The following is an 18,649-nucleotide window of genomic DNA, read 5'->3' as shown; positions in this document are numbered from 1 at the left end:
CCCCTGCGATGACGCAGTAAGTGACAAATCACACACTTATGGGAACTATCGGTAAGTCTCCCCCGCACCCCCCACCACCAGCTGTCAGTCGCCACTTCCCCCCGTTAGTCACCACCCACTGTCAATCAACATCCACCCCATCATTCGCGCACCCCCCCCCCCCCCCAGAAACATCCTTCTGCCATGAACATTGAGCTGTCGCTGAGAACCACAGTGGCGTTCACAGCAGCAGCAGTTTGCAGCCCCCCACTCTCCCCCCACCCCCGATCACACCAGCAACCTCTCTCTCCCCCCGATTGCGGCAATGACCCCTCTCTTCCCTGATCACGGCAGCGACGCCTCTCTCCCACGATCGCAGAGGGCACTTCAGCCAGGGATTTCCCTGTGACGCCAGTACGCATGCGCTGACGTCACAGGAGTAACCAGGTCAGCCATATTTGTTTTCAACTCGCCAGTGGACGCGACATAGTTAAGTTTAACTCGGTTCCCTACTTCTGAGGTACGTCAGGGACCCGGTTGGATTAGGACCACGCTGACTGGGTTGGACCCTTTCAATCTGCCGCGTGAGTGGGGCACGAACTGGGCAAGCCCATTTTACATGGCAGCCTGGAAACCTCCACTGTTTTTTGAGTTGAGACTTGTTTCACCACAGAGGCTCCACAGTGATATGCTGAGTTCCCTCGTTTGGTGGGAATGATGTGGGTCAGGAGGAGGTGGTGGTGGTGGTGGTGGTGGAGGTGGGGGGGGGGGGAGAAGATGAGCTGGGTGATGGAGAGTGGAGGACGCGTGATCCTCGAAAGCAAGCGAGTGGGGCAGGGGGCAAGATTCAGGGGGTTGGCTGGGAGTGCGAGTGGTGATGGTGGGGCTGGGAGAAGGCAGGATGGTGACGGCGAGCTGGGTGCTCGTGGGAGCGCGATGTCGCCCAGCCAAGCAACGGCGCGTCCGCGCGCGCCCGCGAAGAAGAATCGACGGCGGGAAATCTCGCGGCCCCTGAGGGAGCTCGAGCGTCGAGGCTGGAGCCGAAGGCGGAGCCATGAATTGGGTTGGAGGCGTGCGGTGAGTGGTGGGCGCGAGTGGGGGGCGGGGGCGGGGAGAAAGAACGTGGTGCACACCGAGGTGTGAGATGAGGGGGACATGGGAGAGGCAGGAAACAAACGGGTGGGGCTGAGGGAAAAAAAAGGGACTCCAGAGATCTCCACTGCCCTGGTCCCTTATCGAATCCCACCACTGCCCTCACTGAACTCCAATGCTCTTCTGCATCGTGGATCAAGACGAGGACCATCCATTGACTCCAGTCACCCAGCTCCACATGGGTCTCAATGGGCCGCATTCTTTCCCCGCTTCTCCTCTTGCTTTTAAAACACAAATAGGGCATTAAACGGGTTCGAAGTTTGATGTCTATGACTTGAGTGATGGGAGATAACACTGAGATCCCAGCTGCGCATGGGCAGCCAATCTTTTGAATCTCGAAAAAAAAAAAGACGACCACTGGTATAATTCTGTCAAAAGTCCATTTTATTGTGAGGCGTACGTGCAACACTAGAAACTACCTTAACGACATTCAAAGTAATTACGGGAGGGCATATTATCTCACCACTCCCATCACTCAAATAATAATCATCAGACTTCGAACCAGTAAGTTCCCATTTCATGCTCCATTACTTTTCGTAATGCTCGTTGGTTCACTAATATGTCATTTCAAAGCTCAGTGGTCTCTTTCTCACATGGCCCAGAAGACAATAGGGGAGATCAATAGGCCTCTAATATGTGGCGCAATTCAATCGGCAGCCTGCAAAATTGCTGCAGTGAAATTTTGCCCCTCCGTCCTCAGAGGATTATTGCAAAAGCGGTTGAGTATTCTTTCATTTGACCATCCGGCCTGATGGATGATATCCCAAATGGGGACTTCTGCTCTGGTAGCAGTAGTCATAGCTGCCGCTCTGGTTGAGTGAGCCCCAAATTGAGTGGTATCCACTGCAGCCAACCTCATGGTCCTCTTTAGCCATCTGGCCAGGTCTGAGAGGATGCCTGCTGATGCAGTTTCCTATAACATACAAACAAGAATCTCTCTTCCCCTCTGATATCGTGAGTCTATTCAATATTTTGTCTCAGATATCACACCACACATAATCTTTCATCCTCTTGATAAGCATACAATTTAAATTTTGTTCCCACACTACCAGGTTTATTATGTTTCAACAAGTCATGAACATGAAATTCAACAAAATCATTTTCCCAAGTGTAAACAAGTTAAATTCTGTATTCTTTGGGCCTCTAGAGCTCAAATACAGTGCTTTCGACCAAGAGCTTTTAGCGCTGTACCTGGTTGTAAGACATTTCCGTTACTTTTTGGAAGGTCAGCAATTCAAGGTCTTCACCAATCACAAGCCATTGACCTTTGTCTTCCATAAGGTATCGGACCCGTGGTCAGCCCAATAACAGAGACACTTACGCTACGTGTCCGAATTTACCATGGATATACAGAACATCGCAGGGAAAAGCAATGTGGTAGCCAATGCTCTCTTGTGTCCCATGATCGAGTCAGTCCACACCCGTCTCAGGGGGTTGACTATGTGACCCTAGCCAAAGGGCAGCAGCAGGTCCCTGAGATCCCTGCATATAGGACAGCTGTCTCCGGTCTCAGGGTGGAAGATGCCCCATCGTCCCGGCTGCATGGAGGCACCATACACAACTTGGCACATCCTGCAATCCGAGCCACAGTCATGATAGTGGCTAGCAGGTTTGTCTGGCATGGCCTCCGAAAGCAGGTCAGCCAGTAGCCCAAGACCTGCATGAACTGCCAGTCCTCAAAAGTGCAGACTCACACAAAGACGCCCCACAAACTTTTGAACCAGTGTGGTGCAGATTCAGCATGAACATATTGATATAGTGGGACCATTACCAGTTACCCGTAGGGCAAGATACCTGCTGACCGTGGTTGACTGCTCCATGAGGTGGCCTGAGGCAGTCCCGCTGGCTGATACCACCACAAAAACCTGTGCCAGGGTACTCATTGACACATGGGTGTCCAGATGCAGGATCCCAGAGCTCCTAACCTCAGACAGGGGGACACAATTTACCTCTGGGCTCTGGGCAGCATTGGCTAAATTCCTGAAGACACAGCTCTACCACACCATGGTGTACCACCCTCAGGCCAATGGGTTGGTGGAGTGGTGTCACATGTATCTGAAGGCAGCCTTGATGGCCTGGTTCAAGGGTCCCAACTGGGTGAATAAACTGCCTTGGGTCCTGTTGAGGATTCACACCACATTGAAAGAAGACTTAACACCTCGGTGATGGAGATGGTCCACAGCATACCCTTAATCATACTGGGACAAAGGCCTGGAAGACCCCACGGCTACCTTTGAAAACTTGCAGTGAAAACTGGGATCCCTGGTCCTACAACAAACCCCACCACATGGCCAGCCCAAACACAACATCCCCATGGACTTAAAGACTTATCAGTATGTGTTTGTATGATGGGGCGCACACCGGCTGCCCCTACAATGACCGTACAGGGTCATCAAGGACAACAGCTCCACTTTAGTCCTTGACACAGCCAGTGTCCACTCCTCCCCCATGATGCAGGGACAGACTGCCTAAAGTTCTGGGGGGGTGGGTGTTGTGTAGTGGCCCATTCACGGAGACACGGACTGACCCACAAAATGGCCAACGAACGCGGCGACCATGTGGACCTGGGGGTGACTCCATCCATCGTCCCAGGTGACCTCCCGCATGGCGGCAAGATGGTGAACTGTGGTGGGAATGCCTGCCAATCCCAGGCCGGCGCTCCAATGGCGTGGGGCCCTGATGTCAGCGCCTGGGGCCATATAAACCAGTCTTGACTTCAAGGCTTTGTGTGCATGTTGTTCTTCTCCATGCCCATGTAGCATGAACACTACAATATTCCAGAGAATGTTTAGGAAGATGTGAGAAGTAGTTTGTTATGAATTAATATAAACTTTCCTTAGTTACTGCATGAAAAAAGCTGGTTGTTTAATTTATTGAAAGCTATGGCTAACAATGATTAGTATCATCATTGCAAGTAATTAGTGACCCTACTAACAAGCCACTGTGCCATGATCTTAAGCTGACACATTATTTTGATCAATGTGCTTTCACAACAGCATTAAAGTTGAGGGGTTCAAGCTCATGATAGTAAAGAAATGTTGATATTTCTAAGCAAGGTGATGTGCGACTTGAAGCAAAACTTGTCTCTGCAACCCTTTATTCATGTGAACAAATGTGGGCTTGAGAGGCACTGTCTGAATAGCTAAGGTGGATAATTGGAAAATATTTTCTGAGGTCACATATTGTAACTGTGATATACAAATGAAATAATATCTCTATTTATTTTGCATAGGAATAGAATTAAACTGAAGCAACAGAAAAGGCAGCAAAAGGTAAGAATCAATATATTTTAAAAGGAATCTCCTGCCAGAACGTTTGACTTCAGTTAAAATTAATTATTTTAGTTGCAAACTTCTTCTTCTTCTTTGGCTTGGCTTCGCGGACGAAGATTTATGGAGGGGTATGTCCACGTCTGCTGCAGGCGCCAAGATGCACGGTTGGGGGCGATATCAGCCCACTGGCGGTGGTCAATGTGGCAGGCACCAAGAGATTTCTTTAGGCAGTCCTTGTACCTCTTCTTTGGTGCACCTCTGTCTCGGTGGCCAGTGGAGAGCTCGCCATAGAACACGATCTTGGGAAGGCGATTGGGATTTAGTATTTCCTCATTATGTTGTCCTGGTACAACTGTATATTACCCCTAAACTGCGGGGTATTTGTTTTGACAGCTTTGTCTGATACTATGGTCCTTTTATATGGATGCTACAGGAACACACCCCCATTGAGATAGTACAGAAATTTAGGAGTTTGATTCTTATGTTGTTATTGGACTATCACCAGATTTTGTCAGATTTGTGTTTGTACTCTGGCAGATAGACTTTGATTACATGGGTGTTTTCAAGGCAACGTCCTTTCACCTTTGGAATTATGACAAATTTTCCCTATTCAAACTTTAAATCTTTTATGTATCTTGAGATACAGGATCTTTGAAGCATTTAGCTTGTGGCAGAATTTGGTAATTAGTGACCTCATTGGTACAGGTATAAGAGAGCTAGGTTTGCTTCTTAGCTTTTGATCACCTTTGGAATCTGTCATTGCCAATTTCAACATGAGGATCAGAGTTGTACCAATGAAAGTCAAAGAAGCCACTGCGAGGCTGGAAAACAAGAACAAAACAGTAGGAGACATCACCCAAACATTAGAATTATCAAAATCAACTGTTTGGAACATCTTTAAGAAGAAAGAGTGAACTGGTGAGCTCAGTAATTGCAAAGGGACTGGTCGGTCAAGGAAGAACTCCACTAATGATGACAAAAGAATTTTCATCATAATGAATAAAAATTTCCAAATGCCTGTCTAGACAGATCAGAAACACTTCAGGAGGCAGACTTCATGAACACAAATACAGTGACTGTGCCATGAGATGCAAACCATTAGTCAGCCACAGAAACAGGATGTCTAGATTACAGTTTGCCAAGAAGTATTTAAAAGAGCCTGCAGAATTCTGTAACAAAGGCCTTCTGGACAGATGAGACCAAGATTAACCTGTATCGGAGTGATGGCAAGAGCAAAACGTGGAGGCGTAAAGGAATTGCCCAAGATCCAAAGCATACCACCTCAACTATGAAACATGGTGGTGGGGGTGTTATGGCATTGGCATGTATGGCTGCACTTATCTTTATTAATGATGTAACTGCTGATGGCAGTATCAAAATGAATTTTGAGGTGTATAGCAACATCTTATCTGCTCAAGTCTGAGCAAATGCCTCTGAACTCTGGACGGCACTTCATTCTACAGCAAGACAATGATCCCAAGCATGCTGCTGAAGCAAAAAAGGAGTTTTTCAAAGCTAAAAGCTGGAAAATTATTGAATGGCCAAGTCAGTCACCTGATCTAAATCCATTTGAGCATGTCTTCCATATGTTGAAGAGAAAACTTAAGGGGACAAGCCCCTAAAACAAGCAGGAGCTGAAGGTGGCTGCAGCAGAGGCCTGGCAGAGCATCAGCAGAGAAGATACTCAGCTGCGAAGATACTCAGCAGCTGATGTCTATTAATCACAGATTTCAAGCAGTCATTGAATGCAAGGAATATACAACAAAGTACTAAACATGACTATTTTAATATACATTGCTATGTCACAAATATGGTGCCGTGAAATGAGTGGCCTATGTATAAAAAGTGCTGTGATTTCTACATGGTCAAACCAAAATGTACACAAATACCCTTTAATAAAATCTGGAATGTACTGTTTAATCTCATATGAACAGTTTTGTCCTTTGTCCCAAAAATTATGGAGGGCACTGTATGTTTTAGTAGTAAATATATCTGGCAGAATAGTCACTCGCTGAGTAATAATCTGATCGTTGTTACGGATTGGGTTAATAAAATTATGATTAAAATATTGTCTTTAAAAGGTATAGATTGTGGGAGTTTAGTTTAGGTACTAGTTTAAGTACACTTCATAAACATTTCACAAAAGACATCTCTTTTAAAATGCAAGAGCTATGCATAAGCAGAGACTTTATGTCTAAGGTGACTTTACGGAAACTTTGAAGAATGCCAATGGAGACTTCACAAGTAGGTGTTCATTGGACAGATGTTGTGGAAAAAAAAGGACTATTGTCTTTTAAGAACAGATGTCCAGGCTCAGAAACTGATTCCAGTGCCAGTGATCCAAATCTGGTTGAAGGTTGCTATTCTAAGAGGGGTCATGTGGTTTTTGCAAGCAGAGAGAGGATAAACAAACAGATGATTTCTCTTTGGAGAGAGAGAGGAGAGAAGTCAGTTTTACAGCAGGAGGTGATATTGGAGGTTGTAAGCTTTGCACTCCTATAAGAAAGACCCCATTTGAAGATGGGTTTTGAATTCTGAGTTCAGCCTATTCTCAACCCTTGTGGTCATTTACAAAAGGAAGTGGCAGGTTAATGTGTTTCTCCTAGAATAGGGGGAAAAAAAAGAACTCAGTGGTAACCTAAAAGAAGAGGTTATCTGTGGAAAACCCACAAGGGGGAAAGTTTCTTTGGCAAGACACTGAAGTGGCTGTTTGAAGGAGATCAGTTTTTGTATGTGTCCAACAAACAACGAATATCCCTCTCTCTGAAACCAACAATGACCTTCATTGCAATAAAAAGTTAAGTTAAAGCACCAGAGCCCGGTGGGTTAAATTAGGTTAAAGATTGATCTTATTATTATGTTTGAAGATAATTAAAAACAACTTTTGTTTAAGTGACCGTCGTCTTGGTGAATTTTTGTTGCTGATTTTTAGAGTCCTCTGGGCTCATAACATCATAAAAAGTTGGACAAATTCTAGTTACCAAATTACCACTCCATTCATCGCGACCAAAGAGATGGGGAAGGTGACAACAATGTTATCAATGAATCTTAGTATGGCTTATGCAAGTGTCACATTGGTCACAGCAAGGAGTAAAAAAGTTAACTCAGCTCTGAGGGTGACTGCCCTAAATTGTAATGATAACATTTGATGGAATGGTATCAAGAGTCTGAATAGAATTGTAGTTAATGGGAATTAAGGTCAAAATAGATTAGTGGTCAGCTTTATCTGGTGTTAGAAAAAGATGATTGTGGTTGTTAGAAGGCAATTGAAATTCTTTAGGATGTTCTTGCATAATATCATGAATTTCAACATATGGTGAAGCAGTCTGAACATGATCAGAATTATAACCTGCTGTGCAAAGATGGCAGATTTAAATTTGAAGTTGGATTGATCAATTTTAACTGTTACTTTTATCATTCTGAAGCTCTCTGAAGGGTACATGATACCACATTTGAACATGTTGATTTAAAGAATTTGGCAATTCCTAATTTGTACAAGCTACTTGGTAGTATCTCACTGGCGGAGACGTCACGGCAATTCGGGTGACCAAAACATGGTTTGCGTTCTCACCAAGGCGACGTCTCCATCAGTCGTAGCAACTAATGTTGTCCGCGACTGGGGGGACATCTCTGTGGTGTCGCCATGACCTCTCCTCAGTCTCCTTGGTCTCCAGCAGGTCGCGGCAACATCACGGAGAGGTTGTGGAGACATCGCAGAGAGGTCCCAGCGATGCCGCGAAGAGGTCGCGGAGACGTCTCCCCAGTTGCAGACAACATTAGTCGCTGCGACTGATGGAGACGTCACGGAGACCTGTTGGAGACTGGAAAAAGTCTCCAGAAAAATCAAATGTTCGATTTTCCGGGGACTCCCCGGAGACCTGACTAGTCTCCAGGAGACATCGCAGAGATTCGAGTCACCAGCAGGTCTCCACCTAGTCTCCAGGCCAGTGAGATAGGCCCTTTAAGGTTTTTTCTGGTTCATGCTTCAGACAGGGCAATTTGATCAAATCATTTTTGAGAGTGCTTCATTAAAAGACCTTAATGCATGATATTTGGTATTGTCATAGATGACCCGAGCTGTAAAAACAGAAAATACATGGCAGAACCACAGAGCATAAAACCAAATTCATTATATTACACTAGCGGGAGTGAGGATGCAAAAGAGGAGAAGACCATGTCACCCTTTCTCAGTACCAAACCTCACTAAAGCACACACAATTTTGGTACACCTATAAGATTTTTTTGGCAGTACATTTCTCACAAGTTGATAAACAGGTTGGTTTGATGATTGTTCCTTTGTGGTTCTTTTTTAGAAATGTAAATTACTGACGTCAAACAGTTAATGCCATTAGTTTTGTGTCTTTATCATACCTTTGAAAATGCCTCAAGGGTTTCTTTCAAAATATATATCAAACATCTTTGTTTCTGTGTAGCTTTGGTTTTGATCTAATTATCGAATCTTTTGTGTAGTCTTCCAAAGGCGCTATTTGCCTTGACAACCAACTGAAAAACCTCACAAAGATAAGCGTATACAGAGCCGTTGTCATACCCACACTCCTGTTCGGCTCCGAATCATGGGTCCTCTACCGGCATCACCTACGGCTCCTAGAACGCTTCCACCAGCGTTGTCTCCGCTCCATCCTCAACATTCATTGGAGCGCTTTCATCCTTAACGTCGAAGTACTCGAGATGGCAGAGGTCGACAGCATCGAGTCCACGCTGCTGAAGATCCAGCTGCGCTGGGTGGGTCACGTCTCCAGAATGGAGGACCATCGCCTTCCCAAGATCGTGTTATATGGCGAGCTCTCCACTGGCCACCGTGACAGAGGTACAAAGAAAAGGTACAAGGACTGCCTAAAGAAATCTCTTGGTGCCTGCCACATTGACCACCGCCAGTGGGCTGATATCGCCTCAAACCGTGCATCTTGGCGCGTCATAGTTCGGCGGGCAGCAACCTCCTTTGAAGAAGACCGCAGAGCCTACCTCACTGACAAAAGGCAAAGGAGGAAAAACCCAACACCCAAACCCAACCCGCCAATTTTCCCCTGCAACCGCTGCAACCGTGTCTGCCTGTCCCGCATCGGACTTGTCAGCCACAAACGAGCCTGCAGCTGACGTGGACATTTACCCCCTCCATAAATCTTCGTCCGGGAAGCCAAGCCAAAGAAGAATTATCGAATACTAATTATCACACGAAGTAAAAGGAATGTTCCTATGTGATATTTCTTACATTCATTTATGTAAATGGGAGCAAGGCTGACAGATTCCTTATCAGTCTGCATACCGTAGTGGTTTCCTTTCTGTTTGAATGCCAATTTGTCTGTCTGTGAGGCTACAACAATCTATCAGTAAATCTGAAGCTGTGGTTTGGTTCCATTTATATTAATGGTAATTGGCAGGAAGTATAATAGATCTTGTATTAGTCATAAAGCAGTGGTTCCTTAATGTTTGTCATTTATGTATGACTTAATATAAAATCTTTTACAGTATAACTTGTATTTTCAAGGAATATTTTGAGAAGAGGAAACTGAAGACCAAATATAAACTGTTAGCACCACCAGTATCACCTCAACAGAACTCTTCAGTTAGCTGGGACCTCCTGACTTTGCATATTGTTAACCGAATAGCTGCAAGGAAGGAATCTGTTGGTAAGAGTGGTGCAAATTCTTGTGCAAAGTGAAATGATTTTTTAACCTTAGTTGCTTTTACTTTATGTATTGGGGAAGATTTGTCAAATGAAGCATTTACAGAAATAAATAGCTGGAGGAAAAATCTCCATTAAGATTATCAAAAATTTTATACTACAGTGAATGATTGTTTGACCCAAAAGATTTTTGTTGCTATTTGTATTGTGCGTGAGACTATTCTACCTTATTTCTTTTCATTTTATCAACTTTCAACTTTCTATCTCATATATGCCTTTTACATTGCCACTGAGAAGCAGGAAATTTGTGCAAGTTTCCTGCAATGCAGTCTGTGTAAAAAGGTTGAGGTAGAAATTAATAGCAGGAACCCTGGACATTTTTGCGACCAGCCTGAACTGCAGGCTGTCAACAATACGCCCGATTGCCTCACTCCTAGTCCCCCGCCGTCCGTCCTCCCCAGCCATCCATCACCCCCTCACCCCCGTCCATCGCTGACTCCCCATGTCACTGGCTTCCGTTTCTCTCCCCCAACCCCCATCCATCCATTTCCTCCCCTGCCCCCAGCCGTCCATCATCCCCGACCCCATCCAATTCCCAACGCGGCTGCCAAGCTCAGAGTTCACCAGAGTGCCACACTGACTTGCGGCGACAGCTCAATGTGGAGCAATGACCATCTTCCTTACCCATAATCCCCCACATAATTGGAACCACTCTGCCAGAGCCAGGGACACATAAAACAGTTCCAGCAGCATGGGATTATGGGTAAGGAAGATGGCCATTGATCCTGTATTGAGCCAACCACCAGCCGCCGCCTGCTTCTTCTTTCCTACTGGGTGCTTGGGGTCGAGAGTCCACTGAAGGTAAGAGAGGTAAGAGAGGGTGCCCATGGTGATGGGGGACTGGTGGGGGGTTCTCCCTCTGAAAACTGAGAATATTTGCACAATATTTTAAAAACTCAGTTATATTTCATTCAACCTACCCCCACCTCAAATGTACAGCCTCCAAAATCACCTCAACTCCAAATTCACCACAACTTACTTTAGTGCAAATGGCCTGCCTGTGTGAACGGTCATTCCAGAGGAAATATGCTAATTTATTATGGGAAATTAAGGTTACATGTGTAAAAACCATAATAGAATTATCTTGGTCTCCTAAAATGCATCTTTGTGAATGCCACAATGTAATATTTCATATTCTTAACATTCTTCACAATCTTTTATAAAATTCAGTTTAAAGGTCAGACAAGCAGTGGGAACTGAATATTTTCTAATACTTGCTCATATACCATTGCTTTCAGGAAATCAATGGCGTTAAATGAATTTTCAGCAAAAAATTATGTTTTTTTGACATGTACAATAAAACCACAATAAGTATACATTGAATTAAATAAAAAATATAATAAATACAAAACATGGACAGATAATAAATATTCACATTACCTTCGCATGGATTATAGAAAGCAACTAATGTTACCGTTCTGCTTAATACCTGTACTGCTCTATTAGAAAGTGTGGGCAATTCTGATAATTCTCATAAAGCCCAACTTACTGATCCAGTTTACAGAAAGAGTGAAACTATCAAATTAAAAAAGAACTTTAAGCATCTGTAAATTTATGCTGTTTGACTTGCTGTGCAATTCTCTCATTTTCTGAGTTTTGTTTTGAATTTTAAGCATTTGTAATTTTTAATTTTTATATTTTTCCATTTCATGTGGGTTCTGTGAGTCACCTATTTTACTATTTGTGTGAGTGCGCCTCAAAACTTGGTGTGTAGGGATCCCCACGTTACTATTCCTGAGAGCTGTCTATAAACCAATTTATTTTCTCTTTGCGGTCCAAAACAAACAATTTCTTCAAAACCAAGTTGATAGCCCATTGTCTGAGCTAGTTGAGCTTCCTCTTGTGTACTTCCTTCTCTCTCAGAACTGTACTGCATTATCATCCATTTTCTTTTTTTTAATTAAAAAAAATTTCACACTATGAACCATATTAATCAAAATACGCACAAACATTTCCCTCTTGAATATACACAGTGGCATTTTCTCCCCTTTTCTCCCCCCTCCCTTCCCTCCCTCCTTCCCACCCCCCTCCAAACCCATTAAATGTTCAACATATACAATAAACCCATTAAACAATGTCATCACACAATGAAAATAAACAAGAAAATTGTGTCATCTACTTTTGCACACTGAATCAAGTCATTTTGTCTTATCATTTTATCATTTTAGGGAGTGGAGGTCCGCGGTAAGCCCTCTCTGTTTTGTTCCATGTATGGTTCCCAAATTTGTTCAAATAATGTGACTTTATTTTTTAAATTATATGTTATTTTTTCCAATGGTACATTTCCATGTACCATTGCTGTATTCTCAGGCTCTCTTCTGATTTCCAAGTTGACATTATACATTTTTTTGCTACAGCTAAGGCTATCATAATAAATATTTTTTGCACTTCATCCAGTTTGAGGCCTAATTCTTTACTTCTCATATTACTTAGAAGAAAGATCTCTGGATTTTTTGGTATGTTGCTTTTTGTGACTTTATTTAATACCAGATTTTCACTTTCTCACATGCCCAAATTGCATGTACTTTTGTTCCCGTTTCCTTCTTACGGTGAAAACATCTATCAGATAATGTTGGATCCCATTTTTTTTAACGTTTTGGGCGTGATATATAGCCTGTGTAACCACTTATATTGTATCATGCATAACCTTGTATTTGTTATGTTTTTCATTGTTCCAGAGCATAACTTTTCCCATATTTCATTTTTTATCTTTATGTTTAAGTCTTTTATCTACTTTTGTTTGGGTTTATAGCTTATTTCATCATTTTCTTTCTCTTGCAGTTTGATGTATATGTTTGTTATAAATCTTTTTATTATCGTTGTTTCTGTAATCACATATTCAAAGCTGCTTCCTTCTGGTAATTTCAGTCTGCTTCCCAATTTGTCCTTTAAATAGGTTTTAAGCTGGTGGCATTATCATCCATTTTTTCATGCTACCATATTGGATCACACTGCATACACATGATAATTCTTTCATTTTATCAAATATCTTCAATATTCATCCTTACATTATCCATAATTATATTGGAACATATACTGTATTCAGTTGTTAATGAATACATTTTCATTTTATTTGTTAAGCAAAGAATTAATGGGAGAATTCTTTTATGAAGTCAGATTTTCTCTAAGTCAGGTTTTCCTTAACCGGGAAGCCATTTACATGGAAAGGAATCTTTTTATGGTTCTCAACTCTAAACATTATACGTTTCAAAAGCATGATACACAAGTTAGGTATGGTAGGCCTGACAATTAAATTAAATGTAATGATGGACAATGAGCCAAAATTACATCTATAAATACACAAATTACAACATTTATAAGGGATAGATCCTTCAGGTTCCTGGGAAACCATATTTCAAAACACCTGTCCTGGAGCCAGCATATCAAGGCAACCTTGAAGGTACACCACACCACTACTTTTTTTGATCAAAGACCCTTTATATCTCGATATGTGAAAAAAAGGAATTCTGACTGCAGCACTTGAATCATTTTTAAAACCTAATTTCCTCAACTTCCATTTCAATGTCTGACAACAGTGAAATAACCATATATCTCGTTTTCTTCCTAGACACATTAAACAACATTATTCAAGTAGATATGAAGAAAGACACAAAAGTACCAATGAGACGACATAACATTGAGCTGTCAATGTCTCCTTGCTCTACTCCCTCTCGAATAATTCTGGAAGAAAGTCAATGCAGGTATTTTTTTTGTGTTGAATTTGTAGGTTTGTGCTTTTGGTTAAACATTTAAAAAGTATCGCAAAAAGTTAAACACCCAATACAGCAACAAATGTTGCATATTATCCCAGAATTTATTTGTTAACTTCACTGTTTGTAACTTTGTTCTTTTATGGTGTCAGTCCAGATTTTGTCTGTCAAAGGCATACTGTTCAAGTTTTTTTGCTTCATTCTCAATTCTTGTAATTTTAATCTGCTCCAGAAAAATTGTCTGGCTCCATTTATAACCTGAAACATCCATAACTGAAATTAGTACAAAAATGCAGGAAATACTTGGCAGCTCCCAGCATTATCCATGGAAAGAGAAAATCATTTCATACTTTAGCTGAAAGAACTGAAAAAGTGTGATTGTGTTTTTAGGTAGCAGCGAGTGTGGAGGGATTGAAAGGATAAAGGGATATACAGATAGGATGAATCCAGATTGCGTTTGTGGTATGAGAAAGAGACACATTAAAGCTGTGAAGTCATTTATGGAAAACTGAAAACAAAAGAAGAATTCAGGAAATGCTCAATAAATCTTAATTATGAAGGGAGAGAAACTGAATTAACATTACAGATGGATAATCTTGCAATGGATCTATCCACTTCTGATAGAGAAAAACAAATCTGAAATTGTCGAATTTGTGATTGAATCCTAAGGCTGCATTTTGCCTTGACAGAAGAAGTGTTTCTCAAGCTGACATTGATCTTCATTGCATAAATTCAAGTGACAGGCAACTGGAAACTTAGAGCTATCCTCGTAGACTGACTCAAACTCCACCTGCTGTCCCAAGTGCTGTGTGCTCAGCCAGAGGACCTCAGAGAGGAATTTTATAAGTGGGTACAAAGTTTCTTTCAGGCCCCTTTCCCTTCTCCTTTAGCCATCCTGTTTTTATCCACTACAGTTTTATGTCATGAGTTGTAGCCTGTAAGGCCAAAAAGGTATGGAAGATGAGAGAGGGGTGGAATGGAGAGCTTTGTTGATCTTCTGCATTTTAGGCCTCATGCCCCTATACTCCTTCCATGATAAATATGAATAAAAGGATCAGAAAGAAGAGAGCACATTTGTTTTGAACATCTTTGTTTATGCTACAATACAGATAAAGAGTAAGAATTCACATTGAAGCATCCTTTTATATTGCAATGCAGATCAGATTATCAGAAGACATAATTATTATAAAAAGTTTTTAAAAAAGGCTTAGTATTTACTTTAAAAATGAACTTTCCTGGCCTTTTTTTTTGGTGAAAAAAATTTGAATCACAGCGTGAAAATTAATTGTTATGGCAATGTTTGATTCAATACTCAACTTGGCCAAATCCACAAGATGTTCCTGAGACATTATAGAACTTAAATAATTCTTAATCGGCTTAAATTTGCTAAATAACTTCTCTGCTGAAACGACTATTGCTGGAATTGTTAATAGTATTCTTAAGCTAACACAAACATTTATTTATCGCTAAGTCTGCACTCTGTTAACAAGTTCAACAAATTAATGGCTTTAACTGTGCCTTTACAAAAGTTTGCTTTATGTACTGAGCGTAAATGATTTTTTTTCCAAAATCTTCACCGTTAAGGTTAAAGATAAAACTTTTCTCTCCTTATCACTTTCATGAGGCAAGCAAATAATATTCATGATACCACTAGATTTCCCAACCCTACATAATATTATGGATCATAATTTCTACAAATTACAATATATTAAACTACGTAGGCTCACACAAAATGTGAATGCTAGTCTTCACAAAATATACACAAACATTTTCTGAGATTTCAGGAAATTCCTGGCCCTGCACCTTTGGCTCACGGCCCCCCCTTTTGGACCCCAGGCCTGGATATGATGTACTCCCTGCACCTCCTTTCCCCCCTCTCATAGGCCCTTCTCAGCCCACTGTTATTCATGTTACTGACTCATGACTACAATGCCAGATCCAGCTCAACCAAGTCATAAAGTTTGCTGAATATACAAATAATGGATGGTCTCATGGGCAACAGTGATGAGTCAGCATACAGAGAGGCAGTGGAGGAACCCATTAAATGGTGTGAGAACAACAAACTGAGTCTCCACATTGGCAAAGGAGAGTTTTGTGGATTTTAGAAGGGTGCAGATTGATTATTCTCCATTGTACATCAATATCTCTGCTGTGGAGAGAGTGAAGAGCACAAAGTTTCTTGGCATGCACAAATTGAATGATGTAATCTGGACACACAACCAGGGGTGCCACTGATATCGGTCCTCCCATTTAAAAAAAAATGCACAAAAACCATCAGTGCCGCTGCTGCCCGACATAGTTTCCATTTTAAGCATAGGTGCATGTGGACTCTTTGGTTAAGGGGGGGAGAGGGGTTGACTTGCTCAAAATTTACAGGGGGCCCACATGGCAACCCTGGACCTGGCCAGTGCAGCCCTAAACCCGGCCAGTGTATTCCTTCCTCATACCCCCCCTAGTTTTGACCAGAACCAATGGTCCCTGCTGTTCAGACTTGCTCATTGATGCTCGGACACCACATGTGTGCAGGACAGGCAAAGAGCTCAGTGCATCCCGTTCACCTCCCTCCCTCCCAGGGCTGCGGGTCCCTCTCCACACCCGCACACAGCAGTTCAGCCCTGTGGCAAAGTGCCGGTGGCGACAGAGCCGGCTCCGCCCCAGCTTCCCCTTCCACTCACTGCCTGTGTCCACCTGTGTCCTCCTCCTCCTCCATCTGGGCTGCTCACTATTCTGATGGAGACCCCATTGTCCTGCACCCTGACCCACTGAGTGCTTACCCTAAAGCAGACATAGGGGATTCCTCTTGAATGAGACACGAGCGATGGGTGGTGGGTGGGCAGGGGTTAATTTGCAGCCATTCATCCCATTGCGTCCATGGTTGACAAAGAACTCCCTCATCTTATTCCACTTCACCCCCACTGTTTCTAGCGCCAGCTGGTCACAATTCTTGGCAAACACAGCCAAGTAAACATTTGTCTTCTAATCCATCAACTAAATGTTTTCAATGTCTCCCTCTCTGCTGAAAGATAGAAATCCAAGTGATTACAGAGGAGCTGGAGTGGTGCTATGTTGAGCTCAGGCAGCATTGCACCCCTCGCAAATCATCAGGCCCTGATGACATACCTGGCAGGGTACTGAAAATCTGTGCCAACCAACTAGCTGGAGTTTACACGGACATTTTCAACCTCTTATTGTGGCAGTCAGAAGTTCCCACTAGCTTCAAAGGGGCATCAATCATCCCAGTACCCAAAAAGAGTAGCGTGGACTGCCTCAACAACTACTGGCCAGTAGCACTAACTTCTACTGTGATGAAATGCTTTGAGAGGCTGGTCATGGCCAGAATTAACACGTACCTAAGTAATGATCTGGACCCACTGCAACTCACCTAACATCTCAGTTGTGCCATGGCAGATGCAATAGCTCTGGCTCTCCATTCAGGTTTGAATCACCTCAAAAACAATTCATATATAAGGCTACTCTTCATAGACTAAAGTTTGGCTTTCAATACCATTATTCCCTCAGTGCTGGACAAGAAGCTGCAACCTCTAGGCCTCTGTTCTCCACTCTGCAACTGGATCCTTGACTTTCTCATTGGAAGACCACAGTCTGTATGAATTGGAAACAATGTCTCCTCCTCACTCATCATCAACACAGGCATACTCCAAGGATGTGTGCTTAGCCCATTGCTCTACTCATTATACACCCATGACGATGTGGCCAGGCACAATTCCAATGCCATCTACAAGTTTGCCAGTGACACCACAGTTGTCAGCAGAATCACAAATGGCAATGAGGAAGCATACAGGAGGGAGATAGATCAGCTCATTAAATGGTGTAACGACAACAACCTTGTGCTCAACATCAGCAAAACCAAGGAGATGATTGTGGACTTCAGGAGGAAGTCAGAGGAACATGACCCAGTCCTCATCGAGGGGTCAGTAGTGGAGAGGATCAAGAACTTCAATTCCAGAGTGTCAACATCTCCAAGGATCTGTCCTGAAGCCTCCAGTTTGGTATGTCACCAAAGACTCTTTCTACGGGTGTACCATAGAGAGCATTCTGGCTGGTTGTATCACTAACCTGGTATGGAGGCACCAACTCTCAGAGCAAGAATAAACTCCAGTGGGTTGTTAACTCAGCCTGTGACATTATGGGCACCAGACCTCACTCCATCGAGGACACCTGCATGAGGTGGTGTCTTAAAAGAGCAGCCTCTATCCTGAAAGACCCCCACCACCCAGGCCAGGCCCTCTTCACTCTGCTACCATTGGGAAAAAGGTACAGGAGCCTAAAGATGAGTACTCTGTAGCACAAGGACAGCTTCTTCCCCGCTGCCATCATATTCCTGAATAATCAATGAACTAAAGACACTGCCTTACTTTTCATGCACTAGTATTGTTATTATTTTATTTTTTAAAGTTATGTTGTAAGATGGTTATAATATATGTTTACGCTCTGGCACTGCTGCAACACACTGAATTTCATGACTTGTTCATGACAATAAATCCTGAATCTGATTCTGAGATTCATTATTGGGCTAGAGTGTCGGATACTGGATGGGTAAGGCGAGGACAGTGGCTCCCCCCTGCAAGTGGCGCCACAGTTCTGTTCCCCACCTGCCATACCCTAGTTACACCTATAGCATAGATTACATTTTCTAAGGTGATTAAAGATTGTAAAAACTGTTGAAAAAAATCATTGATCAATTTTAATGTTCACCGAGCTTCATCTTACAAAATTAACCAGATAAACCTTTATGTAATAGGAAGATGAATTTTATGTTAAATCTGCAAAATCCAAGTTGCTGCAATAGAAGTTTTTGTTTAATTTCCAGG

General features: G+C 42.7%; 1 protein-coding gene across 1 annotated transcript in view; it reads left to right on the top strand.

Moving 5' to 3' along the window:
- Positions 1–977: 977 nt before the first annotated feature.
- LOC138749013 (regulator of DNA class I crossover intermediates 1) overlaps positions 978–18,649 on the top strand; it is a 37,769-nt gene continuing 20,097 nt past the window's right edge. Inside the window, exons 1-4 of the mRNA XM_069910031.1 lie at positions 978–1,056; positions 4,364–4,403; positions 9,910–10,051; positions 13,676–13,808. Coding sequence (XP_069766132.1) covers positions 1,034–1,056; positions 4,364–4,403; positions 9,910–10,051; positions 13,676–13,808 — 338 coding nt within the window. The 5' untranslated portion in view covers positions 978–1,033. The remainder of the gene's footprint in view (positions 1,057–4,363; positions 4,404–9,909; positions 10,052–13,675; positions 13,809–18,649) is intronic.

Source organism: Narcine bancroftii, chromosome 13 (genome assembly GCF_036971445.1).
Source record: "Narcine bancroftii isolate sNarBan1 chromosome 13, sNarBan1.hap1, whole genome shotgun sequence".
Classification (NCBI taxonomy): Eukaryota; Metazoa; Chordata; class Chondrichthyes; order Torpediniformes; family Narcinidae; genus Narcine; species Narcine bancroftii.
Note: the sequence above shows the minus strand (reverse complement) of the source record. Positions and strands in the feature narration are given on the sequence as shown.